General features: G+C 36.4%; 1 protein-coding gene across 1 annotated transcript in view; it reads left to right on the top strand.

Moving 5' to 3' along the window:
• The first annotated feature begins 8,337 nt into the window (after positions 1-8,337).
• Positions 8,338-25,112, top strand: part of ccbe1 (collagen and calcium binding EGF domains 1) — a 58,709-nt gene continuing 41,934 nt past the window's right edge. The window contains exons 1-2 of the mRNA XM_084136736.1: positions 8,338-8,589; positions 8,714-8,794. Of these exons, the coding sequence (XP_083992862.1) occupies positions 8,483-8,589; positions 8,714-8,794 (188 nt within the window). The 5' untranslated portion in view covers positions 8,338-8,482. The remainder of the gene's footprint in view (positions 8,590-8,713; positions 8,795-25,112) is intronic.

Below are 25,112 nucleotides of genomic sequence, written 5' to 3'. Positions count from 1 at the left end.
TTGCACAGTAAAATACAGTAATTATACAGCAGCTTACTGCTAAATCACAGTAATATGACGGCATAATTATTGTGAAGTCACAGTAAACAGCTGTCATTTCACAATTATTTACTGTAAAAATGATACGGTAACTTACTGTGAAAGTCATGCAACTGGTAACCTGCAATTTATTATAAATTTACAGTGAAATAATTAACAGTGTACATTCAAAAACTAATTTTACTGACCCAAAACTTTTGAACGGTATGATAAAATAAATGATATCCATCTATCCAATCTCCAAAACGTTTGAAATTGTGGGGATGCTGGAGTATATTTTAACATGATAAAGTTTATTTTATTATAAAAAGTATATTTTAACATGATAAATTTAAATGATTATATAAATGTGTATATACAAAAATTATTACTTCTCATTCTTTCAAATGCTGAAAATGCAGGGTTACAGAGCCCAAAAGTCATTTAAAATGACAAAGTTTGGGGCTGGAATAGGAATATGTTAGCCATGGGGAGAGGAAAATAAAATGGTTGATAAGGGAAAAGATGCAATCAAGGAGTGGGAAAATGGAACAGAAGGATGAATTGAGAAAGAGACATTAGTTTGGCCATGTGTATGTCCAGGAGTCAGCATGGTGCCGCTCCGTGATTGGTGTGCCAGTCGTTGTGTAATCACCTTATGCCCACCACAGAGAATCTTCCCTGTCCACAGGCCCAATTCTCAGGCAAGGTATAATATGTAACCGAATGGGCCGAGAAAAATATAAGGGGGAAAACAAAAGCCATTTGAACTTATTATGGTGACACTTCCCTGGGTAAAGTGGTGCACAGACAGGATCCTCTAATAGGACATATGCTGCAACATCTGCAGGCCTGACTCAAAGATACACATGCACACTGCAGATACAATTAAACATTAGCACTGGTATTGGATTATATGCTTTATACCATTAAATGAAAATATGAATTTGCTCTTTAGAAGATTGCATGCATTTCTAAGGAGCTGTGGGCTAGTAGTTAGTGCACATGCTCTGACGTATTGAGCAGTGGGGCTCATTAAGGCGAAGTGCATTTGATTCCAACTTGTAGCATTTCCAGATCTGGTTCTCCCTTCTCGTTCCCCATCTTTTCCAGTCTTCTATCCGCTAGACCAAAATTCTCATTGGAGCAAGTTTGCTCATTTGGCAGCCATCTTGGCGTAAACCCCTGGCTGCTATTTTCGAGTCACGTAAGCACATCTGCTACTATCTTCTTGAATAGGGACTGTGACTGTTTGTCATGCTGTCCAAAATGTACAGTGGGTTCCAAATTATTATTTTTTGTTATTTGTTTTTGAGGCATTTGGACACAGACATTTGGACTCCCCAGTAGGCTATGTCACCACTGTAATAAATACAGCAATCAAATACTGTATTTAAATAAATAATGCTGACACCAATTAAATCATATCTTCTCATAGCTCAAAATCAATCTTTATATTTTTACAAAGTTGGTCCAGCTAATGCGATCTTTTCATTGAAAAGCCGAACTTCCATTCAACCCCACGTTACCATTTCATTCTTTTTCGAGTTTTATAAAATAGCCTATAGTTGCCATTTTTATTTTTAAAAGTTGGACTAGCTTTCTTTTAATTGACATGCTTAACTTTCTTTGCCCCTACTTAGCGTTGCAATTTCATTCTTTTTTCCTTTAGTCATCTTTTTATAGACCTACTGCTTCTTACTAAATGAGTGCAATAATAATAATAAAAAAGATTGCATGTTTTGTTTAGAGACAACAGAAACCCCAAAGGTGGGACTTTCAAGCCTATTTCAAGTTATTCATATTCACTTTCATTTTAGCTATACACAGACACATTGCACAACAACAAAACAAAAATGCCCTGTGTAGAACGTTATAGGCTGTAAAGAAGAGAAGCAGGAAAATACACCGCCTCTCTTCTTTAAGACTGGCTGTGAGGGATGTTTGCACCTGGAGACCATATGACCATGCTCTCTCTAATTTATCTATCTTCCTTTTTTCCTCCTCTCTGCTGAGCCATCAAAAACTGCAGAAACTTAAATGGCACAGCAGGCACCCTCCCTAGTCGTGACGCACCCCGGTATTTATAACACTGGTCATCCATTTTGTTTACGATGACGGAGGTGTGCAGCGCTACACTGGAGTCGAAGAGTCATCTAGCGGTCAACAGCGGTACTGCAATTGCAGTTTAACGTGTTCTTGTGGATTTTTCCCTTGGTCAAGGGATACCTTATGCCCCTATGCCAGCATTAAAAAGTGCACATGTATGACAGGATGAGCATTTTAAACCATAATGATTTGCTGTAGCGACACACAGACCAACCAGTGAGTAAATCTCGGTTCACAGATTTAGTATGCAGGTCATGTGAGGTAGAAAATCTGACAGATTTCCCCCCCCTCTCTCTCTCTCTCTCTCTCTCTCGCTCTCTCTCTCTCTCTGTGTTCCAACTATGATGTATAAATATAAATCTCATCCTGACTGGACATTGTGATGTTGATGCAGAGTGGTTGTAAATCCCACAGCTTCATTTTCTTTTCTCAGACATTTTCACATTCAAATCCAGAGCTGTCTTCTTCATGTGTCAACTATCAGCTGAAGAGAGAAAGGGAAGGAGAAAAAATAACAGTGCTGAGCCCCCCGGATGACCTTGATTATGGACCATTGATTTGGGCGACCCAGAGGTCAGCATGGTAAATTCTTCCTGTTCTTACACAGCAAAGTACACACGTGTAAATGTCATTATCACAAGTAGTTGAACCTTCATGTCATAACACATTTGATACTCTCTTTGTGTAAAGAAAAATGGCACAGGTACCAAATCCAATCATTCACATTTTTAAATAGAGATCTTTAGCCTGTAGATTAATTTAAATATTTGGCACCAAAAAGTATTTGGATGCACTTCAAAGCATTCGATACAAAATATAACAATTTCTGCACTGAAAAAAATACCACTTTTAAATCATGATTCATTTACTTGAGAGGCAAAATTCATTGATTTTAAGCAAATTCATGCTTAAAACTAACAAACAAGCAAAAATATGTCAGTGAGGTTAGAAAAAACTTGTTTTCCTTTTGAATAAAGTTTTTTTCTTACCCCACTGGCAGATATTTTTTCCGGTTTTAAACATAATTTCGATTTAAAAAAAAATAAATCAGCTTATTGTCTTGAGTCATTTTGCTTCTCAAGTAAAATGTAAAAACGCAGTTTATTTTAGAAGTCAGTATTAGTGGGGCACTTTGTCACAGTAGAAACTGCCATTATTATATGCCATATCTTTATTTTTAATATATTTTTATTTTTTAAGCTTAATTGAAAACAACTTACAACTATTATGGAAAATACAAAATTCATGAAGCATAAATACATATTTAGGCCAACAGATTATGTAATGAGCCTAACGAAATTACATTTAAAACATGTGACAACTTGTCTCAAACTGGTATTCATGAGACAGAAAAAACACTTGACATGAGAATTTTAATTATTCTTTAATAGTTCAAATCTGCCTGCATTATTGACTCTTGTATGAATATGCTTGTGTGGTTTTATTGTGTTCACTCATTTACACAACAGCTAAAGCAATAAATATGATGATATTTAAATTTGATTTGGTGGACAACAGTAGATGTTTGAAACACACTATTCAAAAGTTCTGAGTAGTTTTCCATGTTCCATGTTTTCCAAAATACAGTAAAATCAGCAATATTGTGAAATATTATTACAAATTAAAATAACTTTTTTCTATTTTAATACTATATATATATAGGCCTACATTTATTTATGTGATGTTTAAGCTGAATTTTCAGAATCATTACTCCAGTCTTCAGTGTCACATGATCCTTCAGAAATCATTCTAATATGCTGATTTGTTGCTTAAGAAATATTTCTTATTATTATCAAAGTTGAAAACAGTTGTGCTGTGTGATATTGTTATTAAAACAATACTACATTTTTTCAGATTTATTTGATGAATAGAACGTTCAAAAGAATCACATTTATCTTACTGACCTCAAAATTTTCAATGGAAGTGTACAAAACCCCTGCTTTAGAAAACACATTTGTGCAATTGACTTTTGGCTCAAGACTTCATTACACTGAAACAAATCATTGTTCCTTGGATCTTGGAATGTTTGCAGCTATTATACAACAGAAGTGGGGGGAAAACAGATCTTATTTCTTCAGTCATACCCAATTGCAAATATTTGCATCTTGACATTAAAATGTTTGGAAGGCTTTTAAGACTGCATATTTTCCTGCTGCGCTGCTCAATTTGACCTATTTCCTATGCTTTATTGAAAACAAAACTTGCAAGCACACTCACTCAAGCACATATTTGTATCATTGCGATTATGGCTGACTCATAACAGTCCACACAATTCTTAACTTTTATGTAAATCAGACCATCCCTTACAAAGCACAACAAAATGCTAAATTGTTATCACTTTGCGTAAACTGCTTAGTTAAACAATAAAAACTTAAAATTGCTCATTGCTGTTTGAATAGGAGTACAATTCTTTAAAGAGCAGGTGTTGTCTGAAAACAATTCATTTGTTCTATTTACTTGTTGGGTGTTTGAATAGCTCAGCATGAATTATGCAACCACCTGAGATTGAAAAAAAAAATCCTATATAAACAGCTGGAAAGAATTTGAAAACAAATGCTGCAATGAAAGTTTAAATGTTATAGGCTACATCCACTCACACAGGGCTTCACATTAACTTTTTTGCTCACCAGCCACTGTGGTTTTCCAAAGTTAGGCTACTAGCCACTCAGAATTTTTACTGGCCACAATTTTGACATCAATACCATGGGAAAAAAACTGCCATATAGATATTTTTAAAGGGCCAATAAAGTTTCTTGAAACACGCAGCATTATTCAGTCTGTTGGCGTAATTTCCTCTGAAACAGGAAGACAGGGCGGGAAAACATATCGAACAGCCTCTTGCCAATTTTTAAAATGGCCAATAACATTTCATTTATCACAGCTCGGCCAGAACCGTTGAGCTTGTAAAAAGTTTCCTCCTAATCTCGAACCGTTTCTCCTCCATATCGCTCTAAAATAGCATTCTGTGCAGAATTCAAATGAGCCCGATACGTTTTCTTGTCTCTGTTCTATCGTGTCTCTGGACCGAAGCAGACTGTGTGCGCGCTGCGTCGGCTCGCGTGACACTAACGTGAAACCAGACTTCATTCGCCCCAATGGAAAGCATAATTACACTGTCTGAATTGTTCCCCATCCCCTGTATAGTGCACTAGTTGTAGTTCACCATATAGAAAATAGTAAATGTGTGAAGAAGAGTGACCGATTTAAGCCAGCTTCAGCATCTATTTATAATATGGGGGCAGGACGCTTAATTCTAGAAAGCATTTGAAGAGAGCGAGAAAACGCAAATGGTATCTTATAGCCCATTTATTATGCGGAAAATGAGTATTGGAAGTGTTTCATATATTTCACTATATCGAAATATATCGAAAAATCTATATTTTTGACAACATTTCAGATGCCTTTTAAAAAGACTTTTAACCTGCCAATATAGAGTGACTGTGTTACACGCCACTGTTAAAATCCACCTGCATTTGGTGTCAAGCTCTGCACCCTTGTTTTGTGATTGGAAATAAAGGTTAAAGTGCCCTTTTTGAATTTTTGAAAATGACCTTTCATGTAGTGTGTAACATAGCTCTAAGTGAATGAAAACATCCTGCAAAGTTTTAAATCTGAAAGTGCACCATATAAAGTTATTGTCGACTCTGAGTCAATGAAATGAATCGTTTTTCAAACGAATCATAAGCGTTTCGTTGTGACGTCAAGACGAAACATTAGCATATTGCCCGCCCACTTATTGCGCGCGCAGACACCAGGGAAAACTTGAACGCCCTCAAACCGGCAGCTGACTCCTGTGGACACTGGATAGCATCATGTCGAGAAGACTCTGTGCTCTACAATGTGAAGGTAAAGGCAGTTTTTTCCACTGCCCAAGGACGAGCATGTGAAGAATTAGTGGTTAAAATGAATCTTTACCACAATACCTCAGCAGTATAATCCTAAACTTTTGCTTTGTTCCCTTTATTTTACTGACAACGACTTCTCAAATCTCGGAGTTCAACACAGGATTCGCAAATCACTTGCTCTTGAAAGACGGTGTTCAAAATACTTAGTTTTGAGTTTTATATTCTGTAGGTCTCCTGCTAACTGGTTAACTCACATTATTACTGTCTTACTGAAATAGTTCTGCTAATCAGTGGTGGGCCACTATTCCCTAAAACTGTGTCTATTAATGCAGATCGTCTGTCGTTCTCACTACTTTGAGGAAAGATTAAGCATGGAGCAAGATTTATTTTACCAACATTTATGTTACATCAGTCATTCATGTTAGAGCTCGGCTAATGTACAGTATGGACTGTTACTGATACAGTTTCCACGTGTTCACAGCAATAAATTAGAAAAAAACTCGGTAAATAAATAAGTACAAGTAAAATAATCGGTTTATTGATGGACATGCACTTGTTAATGCTGATGGTGAAGAATTACAGTTGCAACATCTCATAATGTACCTCAGACTGAGTAGTGTATCACTGAGAAACGTCCAGCTCCAGTCGTCCTTGCGATGGAGGTTCAGGTTGAATTAATAGTTCTTCCAGTGTTTCATCATCGCACTCACGCTCGGTTTGATATGGTAAAATAAACGTCATTGTTCGTTACTGTGTTAGTCTACTCTACAGTTTAGGAAGCCTCAGGACAGCTGACGTTGTTATGGCAATGGGCGTTTTTGTTTTCAACGCGCGCGCTGTACGTAGTAAACCAATCACAACAGACTGAGCTGTCTGGCCAATCAGAGCAGAGTAGTTCGCGGAAAGGAGGAATTTAGAGAGATTGATTCAACTGACCAGTCGTTAAAAAAACAACAAAAAAACTGACCAGTCGTTTGAGAATCATTGAAAATGTGGTGATGTGCAAATGTATATTATGAGAAAATTAAACAGTTTTTTTACCTTTGATGCATGTAAACCTGTTGTAGGAGACTCCAAAACAACATTAGGAAACTTTAAAATAGCATAATAGGGGCACTTTAAGAACAGTCTCTTGCAACTAATTTTCTAAAAATGATTGAAGAAAGATGAATTTACATTCTGCCTAGATTTTTAGCCTTGAAACCAATGAGTGAACTTGTAATACTTAACTTAAAGTCTCCATAAAGTCTAGACATTGGCCCTGATGACATCAACCCTGCATCTTAAATCTGTTTCTTGAATTGTAATGAAAGTGTTGAAAGAAAAAGACAAGGAGGGTTTATCACTTCAAAAAACGAAAAAGTGATCTCAGCCAAGATTCATCAGCAGCATCATGCAAACAGCTCCATGGAAACACATCTTTGGAAGCAGATCATTTATTTGCGCTTCCAAGCACTTGAGGTCGACCCCGTCTGATATGTTTAGAGTTGCTTACTCATGAGAGACGGTTCTGAAACTCATGAGATGCGAGATTATTCATCTGGACGTTTTTTCTGGCGAGAGCATCTTTATTTATCACTCTTCAGATGGTTGGGAATGGCTCCTCTGCATAGAAACAAAAAACAGCTGCTGCTTTGTCGGCCACTAGGGGGCGAAACTTTCAAAAAGTCCCCCAGTTCATCTGTGGCCACAACTAAAATAGTTCTATGAATTACATGGGCATCAATAACACTAACTTAAAAATAACTACAATTCAAGAATTATACTATTAACCTAAATCTTTTTTGTGACAACAGTACCCTGGCCTTGTGGGCCGTTTGGGTCCCTTAACAGCTTATGGCATTAGTCAGAGGTCAAGGATGAAGACTTGGTGCAAACAATTCCTTTTGTGAGGGATTCAGTTTGCCTAGTTTAACCTTTGAGGGCAATCAATGGGAGGCTAAATCTATTTTTATATTTATAATTGCATATTTCCATTCACTTCACATTTCTATATTCATTATTTCATAAAACGTTTTTCATAAGATTATTTGTGCAATTGAAATTCTTATGTACATAATTAAACACTTGTCATAGGTCATAGGCCTATGCAGCATCTTTTTTTTAAAAACATACATACATACATACACACACGACATATTTATATATTATATATACACACACATTAATGTCTATTTAAACATGTTATAGTGTTATATCACAAACTAAAATATTAATTATTTAACTCAAACCTCACACCCCCTGGGTTTTCACTTTTTTCAAGCTTATTTTCAGTAATGGCTTTATTGTTACGTGCGGCAATTATTAAATATTATATCTATAACTTGCTTTTCTGAACCTATGGAAGTTGATCAAGTGTTGCAGTAGGAGGGGCCGGAGGGAATCTGCGCGTGGGGCTTCGCAGGAGGTAACCAATCAATACTCTCTCAATTCCTCAGAAACAAGCGCTGAACTTCAAGACACTGGCTTTATTCGGACAAATATCTTTTTATCATCTCGGAGTGTTTGAAATGAGCTCCACGGGCAGAGGAACTCCTCTCAGTCTCGCTGTGGTGGTAATACTCTTCTCATTGGGAACGCCGTGGACTTTCCGAGAGGAGAAGGAGGATGTGGACAGGTAAAGTGCGCGTGCTGTCAGCTCGCTGTTTGCACTAACTCAGAGGATGGAAAGTTTGTTTCGTGTGCGTGAGGAAGAATTGTTTCTGTAAAAAGAAACAGCTGACGTCTTCTTTGTCTTACAGAGAAGTGTGTTCAGAGAATAAAATCGCAACGACGAAATATCCGTGCGTAAAATCCACGGGAGAGGTGACCACATGCTACAGGTAAGGAACTGTTTACTTGTACATTTTAGCGTTCTGTAGGTTCTTGTGTATGATTGTGGCTATATATTGTCTGTAATCGCTTTTGTGATTTATTTAACGTTTTCTATTTATTGAAGCAGGGCTGAATTGGACAGCTTCTCATATGAATAAATAAGTGCCCTATATGTCTGTCTATCATGGTTATTTTACATGTTTATGCAATGAAACCTGCTTTGCTTGAAGGTTTTCTAAAAAAAAAAAAATAAAAAAAAAATCGTATTTGCAGGAAGGCTGCCAAGAAATTTTTGGTTGTGAAAAAATTGTTTTATGGTTAAGTTTGAAATAGAACCACTGGCTCCATTTCTGACAGCAGCCAGTTTTTAATGTGCCATTGCATTCTACACCACCAACACAGACTCCAGCTGTGTTTAATGCAGTTCTTATGTGCAGATGGAAGAACCATATACTGAGTTTATATTTTAAAAATGAGACCCACATTGTGTCCTTTCATATTGAAAATGACTCCGTTCAATCAGCCGGTCAGTTTCTCGTTCTTATAAAGTGCCCAGGGTTTTCTTTCACTTGGTTAGCTGTGTTGGTGTTTTGTGTGGGGCATGTTAAGTAATCCTGTTTTCATTCCTGTGACCTTTTAGAATTAGTGAAAGAAAGCAAGGAGATATTATTCTTTGAAGGTTGGGGATTATGATGCTGGAGGTTTAAGCCGGCTCCGGATGCAATGCAGACCAAGATTCCTCAGCCTTAGCGCAGTAACTTAAACTAGTTTTGAAAGCAGGTCTCGTCGTTCCAGTCTACTACTTTGCCAAGGGATGGTTAGATTATTATCAAGGTTTATTGTGTTGCTGCACACCCCCTCAGTTAAAGGTATGGTTCATTTAAAAATCTACTTACATTAACTCACTCTCATAACTTTTCAAACCCATATGTTTGAAGACGTTTTTATGAATGTACTTGACATCAAAGCATGGATCTTTCTGCAAAAGACAGAAAGCACCATAAAGTATTATAAATGTGGTTCAAATGATTCGGTCAAATGGACTACTTTTAATCTTCATAATCTCTTCTTTGTGGTCCATGGATGGCATAAAGTCACACAGGTTTGGGAATGTATTAATAAATAATGGCAGGTTTCATTTTAGGATTAACTATTTCTTTAAATATTTATCTAGAATAGAAATCAATCAAAATTGTAGATGATTTTATTCTCCCTTCCATTAGCACTTGATAATTGTGGCACTCTCCTCTGTGGTGGTGCATTTCAGTCCACCTGCATGCTGGAAGCTGGACGTAGCAAGTTAAAGCACAAACTACTACAGTTTTTTATTATTATTTCAGCAGGCGCTGATGTGTGATGCTTTGAAACACTTGCCAAAATCGCTGTTAAGCTTGTCCTTGTAAATTCCTGGCGTGTATGGTGCGCCAGCGCTGGTGACCTGTGGAGTCCCTAAATCTCTCAAGCGTGCTTTGAGAGTATTTACACACTGGGTCTCAAGTGAGCACGTTTGTCAGTACCGTTTCCTCATATGCAGATCACTAAAATGACTCAATCGCTGTTTTGATATGAGCTCATCTTAAATTAACAGGTACAGTTAGTATAAGCCACCACACCTCTTTTCGGTTGTGTCTTGGCGGCTCTCAAACTCGTGATGGGATATTTGGAAATATTTGTGTGTCATTTATTGTTCAGTTAATGCTTCTGATGTGATCTGATTTGATTTGATTTTCTGCACATCTGTTCTTGTGTTAGAAACATGCCTGCAAGCCAGGGTTTGTCTCTTGAATAGATTATAATGTCTAACTAAGGAGAACTAATAATCATGCATTGCAGTTTGACATTGTCTTTGGTTGTGATCCATCCTGGAGCTTGATAGCTGTGAACACTAGTCAGGGATGTAGTGCTAAAACTTTCTGTCCATCAATGAATGATCAGTGAGCTCTTATTGGCTCTTATTTTGGTTCAGTGTTGTACCAATTTGCTTGTGGCTGACTGTAATAGATAACATTTTGTATCTGAATAAGGGCTGTTAACGATTACATATCTAAATCAAACTACCAGCTGTGCTAATTATTTAATTAAATTAAAATTTCAATGTTTTATGAAAAAAACACAATTCTGCTAAAAAATGGATGAGAAACTAATCGACAATGCAAAAATAAAACACAAATATTACAAAATTTGACTTTAAAAATCATATGTTTTTCTAAAGTGACACTTTCCAACAGCGACATCAGCAAGTTACATTTGGGAAGCAGCATATCTCTCGCCTCCCTTGAGCCCATTGAGTTTTAACAGTTGCCTTAAGTGTGCCGTGGGTTTGGTGGGGGGGTAATTAAGGATGAACAGGGAAAAGTCACGTGAGGGGAGGCAATGCCTCGATCGCACTATGATTGGGCAATTGCTCTGTTCTCGCGATAAATCCCACCTCGTGCTTTATGTGCGTTCCACATCCGCGTTAATGGGAAGACTTAAAAAGTAAACAACTCACCCACTTATGATGTCATCACTTTGTCAAGGCAAAATGAAACCTGAAACCTGATTGTATTTTTTTATATATAGTTTAAGTACTGTTTAATTAACCCGGAAACATTAAGTGTCAACATTAAGTGTAACTAACATGAATTTACATTGGAAAAAACATTTAAAAGAAAAACTGTAAGGACAGTTTCTTTCTCATTTCAGAACACCACTGTACGCCACTGACATTTATACATTATAATTATTCACACTGAATTAACATTAAAGGGGTCATGACATATAACATTTTCATGATCTTTTTACATATAAGAGGTCTTTGTACCATTAAAACATCCTACAAGTTTCATAGCTTAAAACATCCTTTATTTACTCAAGCTCCAAAAATGTCTCATTACGATATTGTGGAATTTGAGACATCACACTGGCAAATACATCTGCATATGATCGCCTCCAGAGGGAGACATCAATGAATAGTTATACATCATCACACCATAGGCCCCGCCCACTGGCATCAGTCACTTAAAGGGAGAGTTCACCCAAAAATGAAAATTCTGTCAGTAATCACTCACCCTCATGTTGTTCCAACCCCGTAAGGCTTTCGTTCATCTTCGGAACACAAATTAAGATATTTTTGATGAAATCTGAGAGCTGTCTCACGGCTTCTAAGGGATCGAAACTTGCTAGCCCAGAAAAGTTATTAAAGACATCGTTAAAATAGTCCAAGTGACTACAGTGGCTCAACCACAAGTTTATCAAGCGATGAGAATATTTTTTGTGCGCAAAAAACAACAAAATTAACGACTTTATTCAACTATTCATTTTCGTCTGTGTGGGCCTGAATGAATTCACGTAGTGTAACAGCGCAGCGCTTCTGTGTTGTACGTCACCACGTAGGCTCACTATTGGCTGAGGCTGGTCATGTGTGTGATGCGTGTGACGTACAACACAGAAGCGCTGCGCTGTTACACTACGTGAATTCAGTAGAGACAGGCTCCAAAAGAGAGTCAGTCCCATATACCCCCCATGTTAAAATGCCCAACTTTACAACAGAAAAAAATATGTTTACAGCCTGGTACAAAAAGAGGTTTTGGTCTATATAGTTAATTTTTATAACTCATCTGTTTAAATTATATTAAGCTTTAAAGTTTTGCATAATTAAGGGCATGGCCACTGCAGTGTGACAGGTGGATTGCTCTACTGTCACTACTAGCCGTTTGTCTACTGTCTGTTAGCCGTCACGTTACCTCAGCTAATCCCGCCTCTTTGCCTATTTTTGGTTATCCGGGAATGATGTGCTGCCAAGATGGCGACGGCCGGCTCCACCCACTCTGGGCTTCAAAAATGCTCTTCAGAAACCTACGGGTGATGTCACGGACTCTATGTCCATGTTTTTTTCATGTGTTTCTATGGGTAAAACCGCCCGCTCCCACAAGATTTGCTTTGGGACCTGCGGGATCTCAATCCCAATGCAGCCTTCTACTCCACGCTCTTGAGTCTGTCGACAACAGGACAAATGGAAGAGTAAATGGAAGCATAAAGGAACATTCACTTTGATGCATCCCGATTTAATGGATAATTTGCTCATTTTTGTAGAGACTTCTGAAGGATACCAGGAACAAGTGGATGAGTTATTTTTAATGGCGTCATGGATCCTTCCATTATTTAGCGTTAAGCTTTATTGGAGGATATAGTTTTACAGGGGAAAGCTGTGTATTCTGAAAGGCTGCTAGGAAGTTGTTGATATAGTGCCATAGAATTTATAGGTCTTTGTTTTAAATGAAGTGCAGCGTACAAAGTGATTTAGTACTATAGTTTTGGATTAAAATATATATTGTTTCACAGGAATGGGATCAGGGACAACATTGTGAAGCCAGATCAGAAAAGGCCTTTCCAGAACATATTGGAGATGTTTCTGGAGAACTTGGTTTTTGGTAATTCTTCCAAATATTTCTGGTGGTTTTAGGCCTGTTTCTGCGCTCTGAAGTTGAAGCATTCCAGGGCAAAAGGCAAAGTGAACCAAACAGACAAAGGCCATATCATATAAACCCTATCACTATCCCCTTTAGGACAGAAAACCAGCCATGAACTTAAACATAAAGTTCATCTGACCACAAGCACTTGTTCGTCGCCAGTGGAAAGCTTTTTAATTATCGGCTGAACCTTTATACAAACTGGGAACCCTCTAGAGTCCAGTCGCATGTCTTTTCTCACCCCTCTAGTTCATCTTTAATATCCACTGGTGTCTAGGGAGATTATTTCCAAAAGTGTCCATTAAAAGAAACAAGATCCTATTGTTTTTTCAATCCAGACATGTCCAAAAGCTCCTTTGAGCAAATGCAGATGTGTCTGGCATATGCACAGTAAACCAAAACCTGCAACATGGCTTCACAAGGGTACTGGTTACCTACCGCTGAACAGCTTCAGGATTGATTGTTCAGGTACTATAAGATTTGGGACTTAAGGCTGAAGGACGAATGTTTTCCAAAACATTCCTACTGTCCCTTTTGCCCCATAACTTCCATTGTTTGGACAAAACAAGTATAGCCCTATCCCACATCCCACACCAAATGAATACATAAATACACTATGACGACATTGCCTTTCACAAAATGTGTTGTATTGAAGAGAAGACAATTGAAGATGGAGAATCTGTCAGCGTCCTGTTTCTTTTGTATTTGCAACAGATTTATTATTTGTCTACTTAAATATATGGGGATATTTAAGTTTTCTTCTTTTATTGTTTATCAATTGTGTAAGTCCACAGACGTAGACAAGCTGTGATTGGAACAGAGTGATGAAGAGAAAAATGTGGCACAGATTAAGATCAAAATGTTGTTAGAGAAGCTGATGTTTTTGTAAATTGATTTTAAACAGGAACAGTTCATCTTAATATATTTATTATGAGCATGAACTCTGTCATCTAGATTAACACATGCGGAAGCACGTGAGCAGGCTGAAGACGTAAGATAGCTTTACTGCTTAATTGCAACAATATTTAAGTATGATTTATTTTCAGCAAACATGTTTTGTCCTCCTCTTTAATATTTAAAAGCCACAAGCTGGAAGTAATTGATGCGAGTCACTCTCAGAGCATCTGCCATTTGGGATTTCGGTACATTTAATTTTATGACTTAGGCAGAAATATTATGCAATTTTACAGTGATTAATTCCCTTCTTGGTTAAGTTGACCAGATGGTTCATATCAGTGAGATTCTTCATCAATCAGCTCAAAGTGCTCATCAGGTCAAACACACTGTCATACAAACCGTTTGACCACCAGCTCGTGAAATTCCGGGGAATAGGATATTGGTGTTTTTGACCCATGAAACGAAAAGGGTGATTTAACAGGAAATCCTTTGCATTGTTCTGTGTTGTCTCTTTACGATGTCTGTGGGAATTAATGGCAGCAGATCAAACCATAGTCAATGTACCAGTCTTTTCTTTGTGGTATTGTTTTTTTGAATATCATACAAATTCCTTCTTGTTTGCTCATACGTAGCTCTATTAAAGTGTTATGGGGTGATTTTATAGCCACAATTATTTCATGCAGGGGTTACGCTGAATATGTATCTTTTTAAAGCACAAATGAGTCATGAGTTCTGTAGATGCTTAAAGCAAATGTACCACTGAGTCAACACCACTCAAGCTGATTTATAGGCTTTTCAACTGGCCGGTATTTACGACAGGGATGACCTTCATTCTCTTCTCCAAAAACCCCAAAAGTTAATGAATGTCCCCTAAAAAGCGTTTTCAGTGTGCTTGCAGCCAGCTCAGGAACCGTTAGATTGAGTGATTCTAGTTGGTACGTGGCCAGAGTTAGTTTGGGATCAATTGAGCCTAGCTAGTCAAAGCATGAAGAAAACCGAATGCATTACCCAACAACCTCTGGAATTTACACAATTCTCTGATGGATTCTGTGATAATTCCGATGAAAATAGGTGTTTATTTTTTAGCAGTCTCCTTTAAAAATGTTCTCTCTTTGCTTTCCACATCTTGTAATGACGCTGTTTCTTTCAACACTGGTCTGGCTGGTGATGCTGCATTGGAGTGTGTACACAGCTGTAACCTATGAATTCAGATGTGTTTGTGAGCTTTCTTCGAAATATCAGTCTTGAAGAAATTATCGGAGGTGAAAATTGTAACGCCCCATTGACATCTAAACAAATGGTGTCAACTTCAGACAGATTTGCTCATGCGATTTTATGAATATAATGAAACAGTTATCAAATTTGATCATTAGCTGTGGGTTTTATAAAAGTTCTCCATCAAATCTCATATAAAATGCTATGAATGGCTCTGAAATTATCTAGGATGGAAACTGAAAGGCTAAAAATAAACTACTGTACTAAGGTATAAAAATGATGCATCCTTGTTTTTTTAAATTCAGGACTATTTAAATCCTATTTTGAGAAATATACTTCATAAATGATCAAAGTTTTACCGTGTTATTGTGACATGACATTATGGTGTCACATACAAATGATGGCCATCCCTCTCACTGTCTTACATTCACAAAGGTTAATTACCTGACCATAGTTTTACATATTTTTGCTAATAATCGCTGCTCTTTTTGCAGTAATTAGAAGCAATGGTGGTCTGTTTTCTCTCACTAGTCAAAACGATACAGACTCATGGTTAGGCCGGTAATGGTTTGCTCATGCAATTTAGAAGGTCAAAGGGCAACAACCTGAATAATTGGGGCCTCCTGTGGTAAATCCAGTAAGTCATGTTGTCTTTTAACCAGTTCCCATTACCTCATTTCTTCACTTGTAAGTAACTAATGTTTAAGTTGATATTAACTAAGAAATTTTCTCCTAAAGTTTGCCATACACAAAAGTTTGGGGTAAGTAAGATTGTTTAAAAGCTTCTTTTTAATTATCTTTTTAATTATCTAATGCTTACCAGAGCTGCATTTATTTGATAAGAAATACAGTAATATTGTGAAATTATGAAGAACTGTTTTCAGATTGAATACGTTTTAAAATGTTATTTAATCCTGTGATGGCAAAACTGAATTTTCAACATCATTACTCCAGTCTTCAGTGTCACATGATCCTTCAGATATCAGTCTAATATGCTGATTTGCTGCTCAAGAAACATTTCTCATTATTATCAGTGTTGAAAACAGATGTGCTACTCTTAACTTACTTAAGCTCGACTGTGACATTATTTTCTTCTGGAAACAAACTTTTTTGCATTATTTTCCTGTTATCTCTGTAAAGCTGCTTTGAAACAATCTGTATTGTAAAAAGCACTATGGAGTAAGGAGTAAGTTAGTTTATTATGGAGTAAGTTAGTTTATTAAACACTTGACATACAGTAGCTACACATCCCAAATTAATGTGGACAATCTTGCCACATCTACGTCACAGTTGAATCCTTCTGTACTTTGTGAATGGAAAACGTATTGAATAAGCGCTACTGAAATAATGTGATTCAGAACTAATTGTCTAGTTGAACCCCTAACTTTTGCACTATTTCCAAGGACTTGTTTATTTTATTTTTAAGTGCCCCATTGTGCTATTTGAAAGGTCTCTTACAATAGATTTACACCCATCAAAGGTCAAAAAAGACATCTCAAAGAGTCTAAAAACAGTTCATTTGAAGATTCAATCTAGTCATAAAATAGTTAGTTTGAAGATTCAGTCTCTCTTCCAAAAGCCTACTCTGCTCTAATTGGTCAGACGGCTCAGTCTTTTTGTGATTGGCCTACCACTTACAGTGCATGTCGGAAATGAAACGCTCATTACCATATCTGAATTTCAGCTCCGGAGGCTTTCTCAATGCTTGATACACAGTGATACGAAGTGCAAGGTGGAATCACAGCGCTGAAAACAGCATCTTCGCAGCGACATGATCCAAACTCTTTCAGTCCTCAGCTACAACTACAGTGTAGACAATGAAGAACTTGGGCTGGCATTTTTGCTACATTATGTAGGTATGTAACAGGAAGTGAGACTAAATTGCTGATGACTTATTTCAGCAGTTAGAAATCTATTCTTTCTTTTAGGAGACAGTAACTTTTATTTGTAGTGCATTTTGATCTTTAAAACTTTGCAGACCTTTTACATTCACAACCGGCTATATTACACTCTGCATGAAAGGTAATATTCGAAAAAGCCTAATAGGGGCACTTTAATAAATTCAGTTTGTTCCATCACTTGAAATGCCCTTGGTGTAGGTTGGGTTTTTTATGGCTGGCTGCGTGTGAATCTCAAAACCCTCAAAGACATCGTTGGCAGGACCCTTTCTTCTCGAGTTCTGCCAGTCGTTCAGGACGAATAACTCAGTACCTCAGCTCATTGAGAAACCTCCCGGCTAAAGCGAATGTAGTGTTCTCTCTCCATCCTGGCATTAGAGAGATCTGGGAAACTCGTTGTTAAAAGCCCATTTTTTCCAGTAGTTGACTGAAAAAAGCAGAGATCTTTTCGGCACAATCTGAGAGCACAGTTGAGCAACAGGGAGTCTGCAGTGCTGTTTGGGATATCTTGGCAGGCATGCGGGGGAGAGGACGTGTTGTTTTTGTTGTGTTGCATTCCTCAGTGATGTATGAAATGCTTTGGAACTCTGGTCTTGCTCTCATTCACGTTTGCCGATTACGCATCATTATATCCTGCTATCCGGCCCATCTCTGTTTTTCATCCTTTTAATGTCATACATAGGCATCATTTACAGTGAGGACAGTGACATCATGTTCCCATTACTTGCGACAGTCATGTATCTACAGTAATATAGTGGAAGCATCTCCATTTCTGAGGCATAAGTGTGTATTTTGTTTGTATGTGTTATAATGAGTGGCGATCTGCTGGAATTTTGTCATTTGTTTGCTGAGTTATTGTTGCAGTTGTGTACAGCGGCGTAGAGCGTCCATGTTTTCTACCACACACAGCTGTGCGCTCTACCTCCCTTTTGCTTTTATGCGGTCCACTGTCCGTTCCAGTGAAATTACAAATCAGTATGCAAACAAATGTGTTTCCACTGCTGATATACATCTTTGTACAGCTGCAATTTTGGCTTATTAAAATCAAAAGTCATATTAGAGTGGGCTAGAACCCTGTACTCTGAACCCTGAACTTTTCGTACTCGAAGCGAAAACTGCCATGTCATCCATCCAATTCAATTTCTTATCCATGCATTTATCAAATGACCTATAGAATCAGATGCACTGTACATTCCTGGAAAGAAATGTTGAGAATAGCAATTCAATCTGCTAGTTTAATGATTTGAGTTAATCGTTATTGTTTACACTTTAGTTTTGCTAGTTTAATGATTTGAGTTAATCGTTATTGTTTACACTTTAGTTTTGACTTGAGCAAAAATGAGCAAATACTGTACTGTACTGCATACCTTATCTATAGATCATCAGAAAAAAAAATTATATTTAAATTATAATATATAATGATAATATTTATGAGTGAAGCCATTTCATAATATCACAACTAGCACATCTGTGCCCTATTTTAAAACACTGTTTTTTCATTCATACACACACAAAGCACCAGTCCTATAAATGCAGAAGTGAAATTTCCATGTCAGCCATTTGATTTCCGACCTGGCAAGAATTTTGATCCACCTGTAAGCAATTACAATGGGTGTAGATTGATATCTGCCATTAATGTAGGTTTCTTATTGTTCTCATGTCAGTCTTTTTGAGAACAGTGTAGAGCAGAGGCAGTTAACTAAAACACTGTGTAGATGTCACCAGAGAAACTCAACGTTTATGTCATCAGCTGTCCGTAAATGAAATTGTTTATACGATTCCAGTGTTTTCTGCTATGATAAAATCATTGCATAAGCTGCTGATTGTGAAACCATATAGTGCTGCTTGAATTGTGCATGAACCCATTTTCCTCGCACTTTCAAGGCTGTAAAGATTTGAAGCGCCTTTTTTTTGGAGCTGTAAATAAGTGAAATTTTCTTTGTCGTTTCTTTTGGATGGCCTTCAGTAATTTATCTCCACTGTTTAGAGAAACAGAAAAAATATATAGTCTTTCCCTCCCCAGAGCCATTTGTCCAGCCATTTTTATTGAGTTAGCCATGTTAACAAAGCATGTTGTTGAAGTTACGAAGGATATGAAGACATTATTTGCTTTTATCTAGAAATATCTACTGGATTTATTGACAATTTTTTTAATTAAAAACAACATTTCTGCATAAAACATTCTTTGCCATGTTTTTCAACTCATTTCAGATGATGTCAAGCAGTAGTTATTTGAGACATGGAGGCATTGATTGATGTTCTCTAAATTTAATTGCTTGTGTTTTCCACCCAGAAAGAGCCAGAGGCAAAGCCAATGCAAGCAGTTATTCGTTTAGAGAGTTTGAATGAATATAACATTTGACAGGTAGCTCTAAACAAACCCAAATTAATGGGTTTAATATTCAATGTATATGGCAGTCTTAAATCTCAACCAGTGGATAGCACTGGCGTTCTTCCTAGGCTCATGATATGTAATGAAGTACGCTGGTATTGGAGTATCACAGCAGGATATCTTGTGATATGCCAGAGTATTGGCAAAGAAGCGCTATAAATGTCATATATATCTGTTAAGTCTCATATATCATCATGAAGACGCTTGGTAAGAATTCTCACTCTCCAAGGCAACCATAAACCAAAGCTGTAGGCAGTCTTATTTTATTTGCAGGATTATACCATTGCGTGACTTTTTACAATAAAGCAATATTGAGTTCAAGATGAAATCATTTGATTCGGTTCATTTCACTTGTTCATATTTCTGGATTACTGAAGGGAAAAAATGTCCTATTTATAGGTACTGTGTATTGGAAGGTTACAGTATTTATAGATGAATTCCTACAGAAATGTAAGTAGTTTCCCAGTCATTTTCCTGTCCTCATGCTCTCACCAGGCCAAATGAACTTGCATTTTGCTGTTACATAATGCACTAAAATTTAGTGCTGCATGTTATTTATTAGTACAGAGGGATCAACACACTATTTGGAGAGCTTTTGAATTCCTTTTTTCCTTTCAGAGTTGTCTGTGGATTGTCCTTCCTTTCTGATGGTCTCTATGTTTGTGTGCCAAGCTTTAAGAATCTCTCTTATTTGTGGCAGGATGTACCAGGGCAATACACAAGGCCATTGAAGTGAATTACAGAGAAAGGTCATTTTCTGAGATTGAAATGCATCTGTGAAGTGCCCTCTTCAGGACACATTATTCTATGAATCTGCTGCGTTTTGTGTGCCTCAGTGATATGTAAAAATGACACATACTCTATTCACTTTTAACAATGAATTAAAGGTCTTTTTTTTGGTAAAAGCACCAACAATAGTCAACCCTATAACCCTGGTTTTGTACTTTGCAGAAATATCTAAAACTCGAATAACTCTTAACAAATTTCCTCTATCGAGGACAAAAAAGAATGAATCTGAATCTGAATTTAATGGCCCGTTCACACCAAGAACGATAACTATATTGGCAACAGCACCAGGCACCAGCAGACGATAGCATGTGCTGCAGTTTTGACGTCTGCCGCTTTAAAGGCTCAAGCTCTTTAATGTTGGAAAGATTATGACTGGCTAGAAAGATATGATGTTTTTATCATTCATCAGCTGGAAAAAATCAGCCTGAAAGTGATTCCAACTATATAATTTCAGTGCCATTATCGTTAGCTATAGTTGTGCTGTGGACTCTGCTATTCTTTTATATTTAGAGCAATTTTTATGATTATGGTTATATTTATGGTTATCGTTCTTGGTGTGAATGGGCCTTTAATCACGTTACTTCTTTGAGCTCATTGTTATATGGCGTAATACATAATTTACTACATTTAAATTTAGCTTATGATGGCTTAATACTGTTTACAGTGCTTAAAGCCTGGCACCGCTTTCAAATTATGAACTATTTTATTTAGACACAAAAACAGCACTATAAGTGTGTACAGAGTTAAAATTAGTACATAAACGATGGATTTAGGATAATTTCTCCTAAAATTGACACCAAATGACCATTTACTTTTTTCTGTTCTTTTTTGTGTGTAATTTACCTATTTTTTTAAATATATTTTTTATTATTATTATTTTTTAATCATGTGATGTCTCTATTTTTCATAGCCTTGGCTTGAGTCTGTTTTCATAACTTAATCATCGTTTACTGTTCATTACATTGAATGTGGCTGGCATGGTTGTTACATTCCTTTGCCAGGATTGTTTTATCCAAATGATAGTAATGACCTTCATGATCCTTTATAAGTGCTTCAGTTCCCATTGATTTTTCACTTCTAAGGTCAGGTTTCAGCACTACAAAAACTACCAACAAAGAAGAGCTTAAAGAAAAACAGACCTTCAACCAAAGGGGATTTAACTTGTTTAGGCTTGGATAAATATCTCTGTTTGCATCTTTGTTTGGGGCTGTGAATATAGTTTTCAATATGATTACCTTTTAATTTATATTAATAATGTTTTAGATTACCTTTTTTAATGGCAGACATGGCAGATGATAAGCTGTATATAATTAAAGATGAAGTAAATTGGCACAAAACCAGTACAATTGTGTAATTGTGCATTAGCATCATTTTAGTATGTTGTGCCAGACTGAATACTAGCTGTCTAGACCTGTTAGCTGGGCACTGAAACGTTTTGTAATCCATGTGTTTCAGCGATCAGGTCAGATAGAATGTGAACAAGCATGTTGGTAGCTAAAAACGTTCACGTATTTGCCAACAAATGATGAGTTTGATCCGCGTCTCTCTTTGGTGTGGAGTAGCCTCAAGGTTTTGGCTTGGCAGAGGTCCACTCATCCTGTCTACATATTTACCTCAAAATTCCAAGCCTCTGTTAATCATAGATGATTCGTTTCTTGCTCATTATTTGCTGTTATGGTATGGCATGTGGTTCTATAAACTAGTCTAATTTGCACAATGCTATGATAGGTTTGTTTGTTCATGTTAAGCTCACTTGTAAAAGCATGACTGAAACATCCTGTTTTACTAAATATTTGTGCACTGCTTGCAAAAGCTATACTTCTAACTGTATTGTGATATTGCATCACAATAAGTGTAATTGTCAAAACATTTGTAACTAAATAGAATTTTATGAAGTTTAGTGACAACATGTTACAACATTTCAAGATTTCAATTCCATTCTTGTGATTTGATTCCGATTTTGATTCAATATTGACTAATTTGGATACATGTTTATTTTAAATTTTATTTTAAACAAATAATCTCACCTAATGTTGTAAACATAGAGGGCCCAATTGCTGCTGGTATTATTAAAGGTTAAAAATAACAAATTAAATTAAATATAATGCAGTTTTTGTTATAATAACAATTATTTAATGACTTAAGTAAAAATATAATAAATATGTAATATAGTGCTCAGCAAAATCTCCTCTCTAGCTATTTTTTCTATTCAGTTAACATGCTATGGTCATTAAATGGCTTTCCTGAGGTAAATGTAACGTTATGTGACATAATTGTTCTCCTGCTGTTATATTGACCTCTTTCCGTAGTTGAAAAACACTAATTGGTCGATATTATGTATACTTTCGGTAAGTTGTACTGCATCTTTAAAAAAAAAAGTAACAGATGATCGGTTCACGTGCACTTGAACTGAGGCGCTCAGCGATCTGTCACGTCACATTTACAAGCGCCAAACGTATTTTTGTCTGAATTTCGTAATAAAATTGACGGAATCTAAGAGCTGAGAATTAGTTTAATATTAAAAGTACCTCTTTGCTCCGCAATTTTTCTGTGCGTGAGAAAATGGATGTGTGGCGTGAGAGCGTGTGAAAAGTGTCAATTGCGTGAGTCTCACGCTCAATGCGTGAGAGTTGGCAGCCCTGTATCTATCTAAAAATGTAACTATAAAAATATATCTATAATATAAAGAATTAATTCTTTAAAATTATTTTTTAATGCATACAGTACCGTTCAAAAGTACAGTACCGTTACATACAGTACAGTTTTTAATGTTTTTAAAATAAGTCTCTTCTGCTTACCAAGGCTGCATTTATTTGATCAAAAACACAGTAAAACACTACTATTGTGAAAGATTATTACAATTTTAACTCTAAGTTCTACTTTTATATATTTGTAATTTATTCCTGTGATGCAAAGCTGAATTTTCAGCCTCATTACTTCAGTCTTCATTGTCACATGATGCTTCAGAAACCACCATACATTTTTTTTACGATACTTTGAATATAAAAGTTCAAAAGCATTTATTTGAAATGAAAATCTTATTATGAAGCACATTATACATTTCTTTACCGTCACATTTTATATGAATTTAATGCATTCTAGCTGAATTTAAGTATATAAGCAAGTAAAAAAATTGCACTGATCCCAAACTTTTGAATGTTGAATGTATAATGTAATGTTATTATGTCCATATTACATATTTCACTGTACATCCAAACGTACAAAAATTCACATGTAATTGTCACATACGAATATCTGAAAACTAATTAAATTAAGCTGGATCTGGAAATTGGAAATTATGTTATCCTTTTAATCTCCACAGTCCAGTGTATCTGAGCACGTGTTAAACTTTTCAACGTGGCTCCCTCCCAAATTACCTTGTTAAGACAATACCTTAAAAGACCCCCTTGTGAGGTAGTCATCACCAAAAATAGCCAGTAATCTAACCGTTTCAGTCCCCTGCTGTACTGACAAACCCTTGGCTCTTTCCAACTGCATGAACAATAGCACTGTCACTCTGTCTTTGCCACACACTTATCCTTTTTAAACATAATTTTGACATTATTCATTTGCCCCATCCATGGTTTTGGGGGGGGTTTGCGTTGAATAGGTGCCAATAGTTTGAATGCAGACTACTGAGGATTTGGCTTGCTAAGGAGAAACAGATGTTGGCTTTGGCCTGAATTAAAACAGGATGGTCGAGACACAGGTTGATGATGTATAGGGCTTTGTACTGTGTGTGTGGATGAGTGTGTGGATGTGTGTGAGAGAGAGACAGAGAGACAGAGAGAGATATGATTATTATTAATGATTATTTAAGGTGAATGCAAGAGTAGCACTACATTTAACATCTACCTGACCCCTCTGTGTAGAGTCTGGACAGGGTGTAAAAATATAGTTTCCATTCTTGAATCAGAAGCATTAAATTTTAAAACTCAATCTGAAACAAATCTATGAATTATTATGCTGAATGGATAGTTTGTTGCTTTTTCAACTATTGTTGTGCAATTGGCTTTTCTGAATGCTGTTTGAAAGTTTGAAAAAGAATGAAAGTTTGCAAATAAGTATTTTTGTATTAATATTATTATTATTATTATTATTATTAGTAGTAGTAGTAGTAGTAGTAGTAGTAGTAGTCATAGTTTTATTTATTTTACACCTTTCTAAAAACCAAGATTGCTTTAAAGAAATCTAAACAAATGAATTTAATGAATTTGAATAATTATGAATAAATGATTTTGGATCATTTTGGTGCTGGAAGATTTTCATATTTCATGCAGGATCCACCAAAGCTATAAATTCCCATCACAGCTAAATTGTGCTTATTTTAATTCTTATGGAAAGACATTAAATGTGTTAAATTGCATGATTGATGTGCAGTGGATAATGAAGTCAAGCATGGATTGTCAAGAAACTGTTTATGTGGGTTTGCATAGGAAATTGTACAGGGTTCCACAAAACCGCAGTCTGGGTTTTTTCTTCCTTTTAGCTGGTTAACGTTTTGGGATTTGCAGTGTATATTTTACTGGCAGAGCTTTTCGCTGTCTTGCTTTATAGACAATTTGTGGTAATTTTAACTCTTAATTTATTCTGCCATAGACGATAATTTTTAACAAGCAAAAAGAAATGTTCTGCACTGTGCTACAGTAGTAATAATTTTCTATTGCTAGCAGCTGGATATTCA

Source organism: Abramis brama (genome assembly GCF_963993115.1).
Source record: "Abramis brama genome assembly, chromosome: 15".
Classification (NCBI taxonomy): domain Eukaryota; kingdom Metazoa; phylum Chordata; class Actinopteri; order Cypriniformes; family Leuciscidae; genus Abramis; species Abramis brama.
The sequence above is the reverse complement of the archived record's forward strand: the minus strand, read 5'-3'. Positions and strand labels throughout refer to the sequence as shown.